This window comes from Gallinula chloropus (genome assembly GCF_964237585.1).
Source record: "Gallinula chloropus genome assembly, chromosome: 4".
In the NCBI taxonomy this organism is placed as follows: domain Eukaryota; kingdom Metazoa; phylum Chordata; class Aves; order Gruiformes; family Rallidae; genus Gallinula; species Gallinula chloropus.
Window position 1 is genome coordinate 35,746,664 of NC_140088.1, and position 11,407 is coordinate 35,758,070.

An 11,407-nucleotide genomic window follows, 5' to 3' on the forward strand; every position below is an offset into this window, starting at 1 on the left:
GGAAAGGATGAAACCAGTCAAGGTGCCCCTGCAGAAACCTGGCTTGATGTGATGCTTGGAAACTGCTCCCATGACAGATGGGATGACCAAAGGGAGTGGGGAGGGACACCGTTGTGCACACTCGGCTGTGAATGCCTGGCAAGGACAAAATCCCTGAGGAGGAGCAGGTGCACCGGCCGCCTAACGCCAGGATCTTGCATGCAGGGACCATGTGCAGCTGTCAGAAAACCAGGCTTGCTTCCGTGCTTGTTAGCTGCTGCTTTACACGCAGCTAAGGCACGTTTATCACTCTGCAACTGTTTTTCCACACAGGATAGCAAGTCAATTCCACAAAATCCCCTTAGCTCACAGCAGCATGTGCCATCAATGCTTGCAATATGGAGAAGAACTTTTCATGGTGAGGGTGACAGAGCCCTGGGACAGGCTGCTGCCAGTGGAGTCTCCTTCTCTGGAGATATTCAAGACCCATCTGGATGCCTATCTGTGCAATATGAGCTAGGGAGCTGCTTTGGCAGGGGGGTTGGACTCGATGGTTTCTTGAGGTCCCTTCCAGACCCTAAAATTCTGTGATTCTGTGATATCTCATCCCAGAACAGTATGGAAGTAAAGTGTAAGCAGCAGATAATAATGAGAACTGAAAGAAGTGTAGCCTGACTTGAAGATAGCCAAGGCTATGACAGAAACATGGGTTTTATTGAGATCCAAATTAAGGGTCAGAATGGATCTGAATATTGAGGGCCTCTCATCCCATGACAATCGTGGGACTCTCTCATGCTGTGCTGCTTCTCTTCATAGTTGCTGTGAGTCCACAGTATACTTATAAATCCTGGAAGTTTCAGAAGCCATGCTGCTTTGCACACTGACGACTTACTGACTGGAACATCATCCCTACCCTCAGTAAACTATCTGGTGACACTAGTCACTACAAACACCCTGTAACTTGCTGAGAAAGATATGTGTTTCAGCTACACCTCCTCTCTGTTCTAAGCAGAACTCTTTCCCCCTTTAACCCAAGGGAGATGGTATTATTGCTAATTTATACATGTTACTACCTGTTTGTACAACTCTGGCATCCCAGAGTCTGTTCAAGAACCCAGGGCCATACTGTGCCATGCAGAACAGAAATACAGAGCAGCTTGACCGGGGATTGGGCACTAATAGAAGTGCAAAGATGTGTAGAGAACAGGTGTCTGCTGCAAAGAGAATCAGATGAAGTTCCACCTATGGAATTCACAACATCTAAGGTGGATCAGCACTCATCTTATCCCAGAGGTCTTGTCACAGGAGAGGACGATGAGGTGCTAAGGCCCATCTGGCTCTGATGCTTGCTGTTTGCTAGGTCAGAGTTCTCCCTCTGCGAGCTTTGATATAGAACTCAACAAGTGGCATTTCTTCTGCCTGCTCACATGTTTTGGCTGCTACCACCCTTCCATGAATCTGCACAGGCTGTCAGCCTTATCCACTTGTGACATTTCAGAATTGTTTGCAGATTTTCGAACTCAGGAAAAAGGAAAACTGAAAATGAAGCCAAGGGGCTGAGCATAAGTGTCATGAGATGAGACAGAGGCACAGTGTGGATGTGGAAGGGACCAGAACATCCTCCCTTCTTCAGAGGCAATCATGTAGTGAAATTTCTTGCAACTAATAGCTTCCTGCAACAAACTGCAGTGGGAAAACAGTCTTTAGGAAAAAAACCTGTAAACAATTCTGCCAAAAACTTCACAACAAAATCTTCCAAGTTTCCAAAATATGACGGAAAATATCCGTCGGGGTCAGCAAGTTGCACTGCAAGCCCTTCCCAGGATGCAACCAGAAACAGAACGATGGCCCCATTCCAGCAGAGGCTGCTGGGACCAGAAGCAGCAAGGGAAAGACGCCACAGCAGACTGCTCCACGAGACCACGGAGGTGGGTGGCAGCTGCTGCTGAGCGGGGCTGCTATGGCCCAGGCCCGGCTCGGTGCGTGGCTGATCCTGTGCGTGTTTGCTGGATCCCAGAGGCCGACAGGTAGGAATCGCACCTGCTAGCGATGCGGGGGCTTGCCTTGGCTGCCCCCAGCACAGCCCTTCCCCGCCTTCTGCAAATATCACCAAACGCCTGAGGTGCTGACCCCAGGGCGAACTGGAGTCCCAGCCAGGGCTGCTCCCTGTGGGGAGGCACTGGTACCTGCTTGCAGGATGAAGACTTGCTGCATGTTTTGGTGGCAGGGGGAGGGTTTTCTTGGGTCTCCACTGAAAATGTCTGCTCCTGCATTCATGTTTGTGGATTTTCTAGATTTTTTTCTTGGGGGAAAATGGTTTAGCATCTTAGGGATATGGTTTAGCATAGGACGGGAACAGTTGGACTCAGTGATCTTAAAGGTCTTTTCCAACATTGTGATTCTGTAATCCTGTGAAATAAAGCAACTGTTGAATGATAACGTAAGGCACCATTTTCCCATCTCCAGAGGATGTATATGTTACTATTTCCATACTGCATTTGTTATGCTTTGGGGTCTTTGTTTTGTTTTGCTCTACTCAAAACTCTAACACCACATATATCTGTGAGACAGTTAATACTAACGGCAGTTTGGCGGCTATTCAATGCATTCAGTGGCTTCGCAGCCAATCCAACGTCTGTCAGTAGAGGGATCTGTGAACCTAAGGGATCAGCTAGCACCAAGACGCCCAGAAAAGGCATTTTCAGACGATGTAGTATTTTTACCTGAGCTAAAAACCTTGCTGGCATGTCCACAGAGGAGTAGGAAAGAGCAGCTACATCCCTGCTCACATTCCCAAGCCAGAGCTGGCTTGGATCAGGGATCCTGCAGCTGTGCAGAGAAACAAACCCCCAGAGCCTGTGGAGTGGCAGTGCACTTCTTCGGGCAGCTCGCACATCTCCCTGGAAAGCTTTAATCCAGAAGGGAAAGTTGGAAGCGGGGTTTGGTAGTAGTCATCACACACATACAGCATTAAATTGTTTTTCTACTTTTTATAAGCACCTGCTGACCTTAACTCTGGGGTACTACAATTCTCACTCTTTTTTTGTATATAAAACAGCCATCATCTTTGTAAACCTGGAAAGAAAAGTGTGTTAGAGGGTTTACTATTTCATATGAGCCTTTTCCATTTCATGTTTCTTGACCCAAAGAATGAGTCTGTAAGAAGTAGAAGGCAGTCTTGGCTTTGCAGCTATTCTGATGAGCACAGGGAGGGGAGGGGATGCAGCATTCCCCTCGCAGACCTGGAACAAGGCTGCTTGTGTCCTGTTTTTCACAAAGGAACAAATAATAAAGGCAGAATAAATGCAGAAACTATGAGTGTTTTAAGTATTAGTTAAGGAAAATTGAAGAATTCTTAGGAGTAATGTGACTTTCATATTAATAAACTCCCATTCCCCTGGGCTTGTATCCATTTTTCCTAGTTTAAATCATGTCGGTTGGCCCAGCAAGGAATTAGCTGGACATGAGAAGAGCCATAACAGATCTGACCAGTTTTCTTTTACTCTCACATTCTGCCCCACCAGTGGCAGATGATCAGGGAAGAACTAGAAAACCAGGGCAAGCATCAGGTAATGTTCCCACCAGCAGGTCAAGGAGCCTTCTGTCAGGCAGCATTACTTTCTCCAGCAAAAAATGCCAAGCAAGCAAACCCCATTGTTTTTAAAATCTTATCTCCCTCTCTTCAAAGTCCTCTGAAGAGTCAGAGGAGACTAGGCTTATCCTATCTACTGCTTCCTTTATTGGGAAGGGAGTGGGCTGAGGGGCCACTTGGCATGAGGGGCTTCTTTGCTACTTGTCAAAGCAGGTGCCCCTGCTGCCATATTCTTAGTTCTGTTGGCAGGATTAAGGGCCGTTGTATCCAAAACTTACAGTTCTGCTTCTCTTAAAAAACTTACTTTGCTCATCAAAATCCCACTGTCAGTGTCTGTCCTGCTTGGCAAGCTATGAGTGGCAGCTCAGAAATACTGGAGACGTTATTGACAAAAAAAACACCAAAAATAAACAGGAAGGGCCATGGTCTTGCTCTACCAAATTCTACCTGATGTCTTCCAGATGAACATCCTCACAGCAGGGATGGTGCTGGCATCAACACACCCCATCATGGCCCAGAGGATGCTGACGTCATGTTAGAGGTCTCCTGGGTACTGGGGGCCCATGGGCTGAGGTGCTGTTAGTGCCCGTGCTCCCACCTGCCTGCACGTAAAAACTCACGCGTTCTGCTTGTTCTGGTCCCTGCCTGATGTCAGGAGTGCTTGGGAAATGCCTCAGCAATGCCCTAATTGTGTTTCTGCTTCCTCCCACTGCAGGGTGCAACTGGAGGGGCTCTGATCCCCTCCGTGGCACCTCACACCTCCGGGGTGGGACAAGAGACCATCCTCAGTGGGTTAGGTGACTCCCCCACCAAGCCCCCCACCCAATACAGCCCTGCCAGGGAGCCACTGTGGGAGGGACTGTGGCGGGAGACGCAGGGTGGGAGGCGAGAGCTGGATGGGTCCCAGGGGGAAGCTGAGATGTTGGGACGGTCGGAAAAGGGGTGTGGGGCTGGCAGAGAAGGACATGGAGTGGGACTAGACGGGCCATGGGCAGCGAGTCAGGGAGCAGCCGCCTCGTGGTCCGGCCCAAGATTTGGCAGCGTCGCAGATGGCTTTCCAGTTCAGTTATAACTGGCAGAGGGTCTGTGCTGGGCTTCCCGTGTGCATGCTGCTCTTCTCTTCCAGATGCTTTGGAGAGGGCTGGATATTCAGGCCAATGGGACAATCCTTCTGCGGGATGAAGAGCTGGCCTCCCTGCGCTCGGCACGGCGGTTCATGAGGATTTTACAGGACAAAGTTCCCAAAACACCAGCAGAGATTGAACAGCATCTGAACTATTATTCACTTGCTGACACCCCCTTGCCTCCACCCGAGTTTGACCACCTCCTTTTCACCAGTGTGTACTGTGCCTATCAGCTTCGCTCCGTGCAGGGCTTGGATAAAAACCTCTGGATTCGTTTTTTCTTTCAGCTGGTCGATGAAATGTTTCGGGATCTGTGCAAGGGGCTTTGCCCCTCCAATACCACCCTTGTCCTGGCTTCCTGGCCCTGGAAGGAGAAGCCTTCACATTTAGCATCCCTGAAACAGTTCTATCACTCTAACCTGGCCAGGACCAAGAGAGACACTTAATAAGGGAAACTACCACAGGGAAGGACATGCCTGATGTCAGCCGCATCCTTGGTTATTCCGAATGCTTTCAGCATTATTCGGGACTCTGTACAAATACACCACACCTTTTTGTCCTACTTTCTGCATTGTGCTGGCAACTCTCTAAAGGTTTATATGCAAGGTTTTATTTTTAAATGAAATAGGAAAAAACCTATAGAGTGCATTCACCATTCCCTGTTTTTTTGGGGAGGGAGTTTGGTTTTTTTTTAAGGGAGCTGTGCTGAAAGGAACAGTGGTACTTAGATGTGCTATCTATCTTGGTCATGTATGCTTACTGGAGAGATGCCCTGGCAGTTTCTTTCCAGGATGTCACACTGGTGTCCTAGCTTACGTACTATCAGATAATTTGGTTCAGACTCCATGTATTCTTCCCGTGGTTTCAGCCCAATACAGTATCTCTTCTCCTCTCCAGTAAGCAGCTCTGTAGATTTTACTGTGTTTCATGATATAGGTCACATATTTAATTTCAGATTTCTGCTCGTGTGACATCACATTTTATTTGTCTGCAGTAATTTCTTATCTTAGGTATTCATTTTTCTTTGAAAAGCAACCTGAAAATGTACGTATTCCGTGAAGCTTTCTGATATTTGCATATCATATTTTCACATGTACACTGCTTTGTGTCAGTCATCAGTTTGGAATATGCATCCTTAAGTATCATTTAAATTCCTAAGGATCATGACCTAGTTTTTTTTCAGCAGATTTTAGCTCTTCTATGAAGTTTATTTTGTACAGCTCTGTCACTTTATAAGCCAAACATAATAAATACACAGTTTATATCCTCAAAATCAGGAACACAATTATGTTATAGAAAGAAATCATTAACCTCTCTTTGTCTTAGACATTGCAGCGTGGAATTAAATAAATGTAATTATCTGCTTGGGAGAGTTTTGATTATATTTTTTTTCCATTTCTACTAGATTTCTCACTGCCTTTATAGCTACATCAGGTTTGAACCTTTGTTGCATGTGCTTAGTTTATGAGATCCTTAATTCCCTTTCTATCATTATAGTCTTAATTTTCCATGCTCAACAAAGGAGGCATGTGTGACATTCAGAGTGGGAACTCCAAGCTTCTGACCTAGTTAATCTTCTTCCAAGCTGTTGTTCTCCAACAGATGGAGAGGAGAAGTGGTGAGGCAGGAATGAGAAGCCTGGAAGCAAGATGCCACAGAGAATGGTTTTAGAGGTCAAGTTATGGCTATGGCAGGAGAAGATAAGCAGAGAGATTCACACACTTCATAAAACAGTGTGTGAACAGCAGTTGGTTGTTGCTTTGCTACCCACCCCCACCAAAAGATGTAGGAATTAAGATTAGCATTGTGGTTGAAGTATAGCTTCTAGCAGACTTGTATCCCACCTAGTGTTCTTCTAATGCTGGTCTTTTATAGACTTTCAGTCTCACCCTTTAACCTTTTCCCAACTATGCCCCCAGTCTCTAATGTGAAGGATGTGTATGGAGTGCTGGAGGCAGGGAGTGGCTGCAGACAAAGTCCAGTTCAAGCAGAGAATATAATCCAAAAGCTGAGCTGGGATGGCACTGGTGCATGAAAATACTGTCTTGCTGGAGCATATACAGTCTAAGCTGTATGAATGCATGGCTAAAGGTTGAGGGGTTTGGCTCGGATACAAATATGCAGTTTAGAATCCAGGACTTTGGTACAGTCAGTTTAAGAGCAGTTCTGTCTGCCAAGCAGATTATAAATTAAACTAAAGTGATGTCACAGTTTTGCACATGCTCAAGATGATGCACTTTTGCAGTGTATGTATTTTGGGAGTCACACTAGGGCTTAGCTCAACTGAAACAGCACCAGTCACACCAGGATGAAGCCTCCAGCCTCCTGCTTTCCTACTACCTACCTTAGAAGCTGTGCTGTAGGAACACACCAGGACCCTCTAAAGTCACACCTGTCTCTCTACAGCAGCACTCTGGCTGGAAAAACAGGTAGTCATCAGCAAGACTCACTCACCTTTTAGTAGTCCCATGTGACCAGTGCAAAAGTCTGATAGAGGGTGGACATTATCAGTAGACTATTGTAGCCTGAAGAAAGTGACACCACCACTGAGTCCTGCTGTACCAGACACGTTAGAGCTCCAATACGAACTGGAGTCAAAAGCAGCCAAGCATATTGCTACCATTCACATCACCAATGTGTTCTTCTCAATTCCTTTGGCAGCAGAATGCAGGCCACAGTTTGCTTTCATGTGGAAGGGTGTTCAGTACACCTGGAATCAACTGCCCCAGGAGTGGAAGCACAGCCATACCATTTGTCATGCACTAATCCAAACTGCACTGCAGAAGGGTGGTGTCCCTGAACATCTACAATACATTGATGACATCATTGTGTGGGACAATAAGGCAGAGGAAGTGTTTGAGGTGGAAAAGATAGTTATTCAGATTCTTCTGAAAGCCATTTTGCCATAAAGAAAAGCAAGGTCAAGGGACCTGCACAAGAAATCCAGTTCCTGGGAATAAAATGGCAGGATGGATGCCATCATATGCCTATGGATGTGGTCAACAAGATAGCAACCATGTCTCCACCAGCTAACAAGAAAGAAACACAAGGCTTCCTGGGCCTGGTGGGATTCTGAAGAATGAGTATTCCAGGTTGCAGTCAGCTTGTGAGACCTCTTTATGAGTGACCCAAAAAAAGATCTGTTTTGGATGGGGCCTTAAGCAACAACAAGCCTTTGAGCATATCAAACAGGAAATAGCTCATATGGTAGCCCTTGGGCCTATCCAGACAGGACCAGCTGTGCAAAATGTACTCTACACTGCAGCTGGGGAGCATGGCCTTACCTGGCCAGGAGTGCCTGGCAGAAAGCAGGAGGAGAAACCCAAGGTCAACCATTAGGGTTTTGGAGCCAGGGGTGTAAAGGATCAAAAGCCCCCTACACCCCAACTGAAAAAGAGATACTAGTGGTTTATGAGGGGATTGGAGCCACTTCAGAAGTTGTTGGCACAGAACCTTCTCTTTTGGCACCACAATCGCCTGCACTACACTGGATGTTCAAAGGGAACATCGCCTCTACACATCATATAACCAGTGCTACCTGGAGTAGGGGGATAGCACTGATTATGCAATAAGATCAACTGAGGAAACCCAACCATCCAGGGATCCTGGAAGAGATTATGGACTGGCCAGAAGGTAGAGATCTTTGGGCACTGCCTAAGGAGGTGGCTTGTGCCATATAATGAGTTACCAGAAGATGAAAGGCGTTATGTTTTGTTAAACCATCACACTGGAGAATGTAATGCCCCTGCAGTCAACACCACCATTGCATGGCATGATACTACTCACACATTATGACCCTGCCTCTGACCCAAATATGAAGAGATTTAAAATACATCTTTTTTATTCTTCTTCCTAATCTTTCTTCTGAGCTTTCAGAAGATGGTCCATTCATAAATTTGGGCCCTCATCCTTTACTGCAAGGGCTGGAAGCCTACTTTTTGTGTGTTTCTAAATGTATTATTTTCACTAAATGGAAGCTGCGATTCTCAAACACAGCTTCTTGACTTCATCAATGGCAGGGTAAGAAAAGCATCAAATGTTGCGACACTTGCAATAAAACCATCAGAGGCACCAACACTTCACACACAAATGATAAGGAGGAGTGTGCACAGACTGGCTCAGTAACACACACTGCAGCTTGTACAGTCGCTGTGCTGCTTTCTGTCTGGACTGGTACCCCGGACAGTGATTAGCACACAAATCTCACAAGCAACAATAAATTCCAATCTGACAAAACTTTACATCTTTTGTATTTTTATTACATTCATTTTCATTACATCTATTCCCTTCCCAGATATGCAAGGAAAGTCACCACATCCTTTGCTTTCTGGTTGCTCAGCATCTGTAGCAACAGTACTGCAGTGGCTCTCTGATCCCCAGCATCTCACTACACTGGCCCACCCCTGCCCCCAAACTACCTCATGCTTTATGCTTAAGTCAAACACCAACACGGGACACACGCGTACAACCTGTAAATACCTTTCTAGGGATGAATGGCAGACACAGCAGCGGCCCTGCAGGCAGAGCACAAGCGTGCAGCGTAAGGAAAGCACGGGACACACATGATAGCATGCTCAAAGTAAAGGACGGTATTTGAAGAGGAGCTGGACCCAAGTTCATGGCACCTTGGCTTTTCTTATGCTCCTTTCACATCTGCATTTAATTATTTGACCCTTGGGGTGAACTGGCAGCTGGAAGCCGCTTTGGCTGAGCCTCTGAATAGATGAGGAAGCCTGTGAAGGTGATGTACTTGCCATGGTTGCTATAAGCACCATAGCCATCGTGCTGATGGCTGTAGAGCCAAACGGTGTCCCCATATTTCAGAGGCAGCATGATACTCTGACTCTGCATCTCCCGCCTCTTGGAGTGGTTGTCATCATAGATCATGGCCTGCACCTCATTGTGGTTCTTCATAAGTTTCACTGACATGGTCTTAAAGGGCATTTTACCAATGGTGAAGGAGAAATAGTATGCACCAGGTATGCGGCATGAGAAGATGCCGGTGGAGGAATTGAAATCTTTTCCAATGTTAACAAACTCTGTGTCAAATGTGATTGGCTCATGCTGGGTTTGCTTGTCATCTGTCCCCAGGAGACTTTGTGAGCGGGCAACAGAAAACGCAGAGCGAGGGTCTTGTTCTTTGTTTGGTTGATCAGATAACACATGTCGCTGTGAAGCTTCTTTCTGCTCTCCAGGAAGCTGCTGGATAGTGTGATGGTGTGGCCCCAGCTCTTGAGAGCTAAGAGCATTCTGGAAGAAGGCAGAAGTGTCTGGGTAGATTAGGTAGCCGTTGAAAGTTGTATAAGGGCCCACATTGCTGTAAAGAGCATACTTGGGATCTCCATGTAAACGCAGCCAAACTGTGTCACCGTAGTCAAGCTGCAGCATGGCACTCTGGCTGGCCACCTTCCGTTCTTTGCGGTGATGCTCATCATACACAATCACTTGCACCTCATTCTTGTTTCTCATCAGCATGACAGACAAGTTTTTCTTTGGGTATTTCCCAACAGTGAAGGAGAAGTAGTAGGCTCCAGGGATCCGACAGCGGAACAATCCAGTCTTGGGATCAAAGTCATTGCCAATGTTCACATACACTTTGTCAAAGGTAATGACCATCTCAGAACTCCCTTCCATGCTGCTGGTTCTGGCCACAGAGAAAGCAGAGCGGAATTCAGTACTGGTGTCTGCTGGGAAGCCATCTGTAGGCAGAAAAATCATGGAGCAAAGGAAACCAAACAGGATTTGAACCTTCAGTGTCATCATTGTACCTGAAAGGAAAAAGAAACATTATTTTAGTAGGAATACCATTAATTTCCAGCTTATACTCCAGTTGAAACACAGATCTGAATCTCATTAAGTAGATAAGGAGGCCTATGCCCAAATACTGACACGTTTTCAGTGCATTCTCTGATCAGTGTACGGGACCACACTGCAGTTCAGATCCCAGCACCATTTTGATATTTTCCCTGTACTCATAGGAAGAGAAAGAATCTTCTCCTTTGAAAGCCTGGCTATCCTACAGCTTGTCTGCAAATCTGTGTTGCTCGTAATGCAGAAGGATCTCAGAGCTTGCTGGGGCTTTGCCAGAGCTCCCTTTTGTAGTGCTTTTATTAATAAGACCAAGAATGAAACAAAGCCCTAGACAGACCCTGTATTATACAACTGAGATACAGCTGAAGGGCAGGGAGAAGAGGACACAGGTTCTAGAGATTCCCATGTAGATGCCATTGCGTAGCACTGCACCAACTGTTTCACAGGATATAGAAGCTGGAAGCCAAGTATGTTGGTAGACCCCATTATTCAGACAGACTTCATCATGAATCTGTGAAGACTGTAAAGAAACTAGAAGGAGGAATGTTTAGGGAGGGAAGGAAGACAATAGAGAACATGAATGAAATGAAGAAAAAAGAATGAAAACAAAAGATAAATAAAAGGTTTTGCAAAGTATAGAATCCCTCAGAGGGAACTGAAATACTGAAAACAGGGAAACAACTTCCTATCTGGATAAGACACCAGTGAGAAAAAAACTTCTTTGACCCTTTAAAAAAGACAGGTAAGTCAGAAGCTAATGGGATTTTCAGCTCCTAGTTTCCATGATTTTTTTTTAATTTTTTGGACTGGGCCCAAAACTCATCTATTAGTGCTTTCAGGCTGAAAACAAAACTGCCAGTCATTCCAGTGAGAAGCTTCTCTCTCTGTCACCTCTCTGTGC

General features: G+C 46.0%; 2 protein-coding genes across 2 annotated transcripts; one reads left to right on the forward strand and one right to left on the reverse strand.

Moving 5' to 3' along the window:
- Positions 1-1,939: 1,939 nt before the first annotated feature.
- On the forward strand, positions 1,940-5,141 carry FAM180B (family with sequence similarity 180 member B; the record flags this gene model as incomplete). The annotated part of the gene is made up of 3 exons (XM_084263361.1): positions 1,940-2,006; positions 4,033-4,112; positions 4,698-5,141. 3 exons carry the CDS (start codon positions 1,940-1,942, stop codon positions 5,139-5,141), a joined length of 591 nt encoding a protein of 196 aa, XP_084119487.1.
- Positions 5,142-9,354: 4,213 nt separating this feature from the next.
- On the reverse strand, positions 9,355-10,458 carry C1QTNF4 (C1q and TNF related 4; the record flags this gene model as incomplete). The annotated part of the gene is made up of 1 exon (XM_084262798.1): positions 9,355-10,458. The coding sequence occupies one exon, from the start codon at positions 10,456-10,458 to the stop codon at positions 9,355-9,357; it is 1,104 nt and encodes a 367-aa protein (XP_084118924.1).
- Between the last annotated feature and the right edge of the window lie 949 nt (positions 10,459-11,407).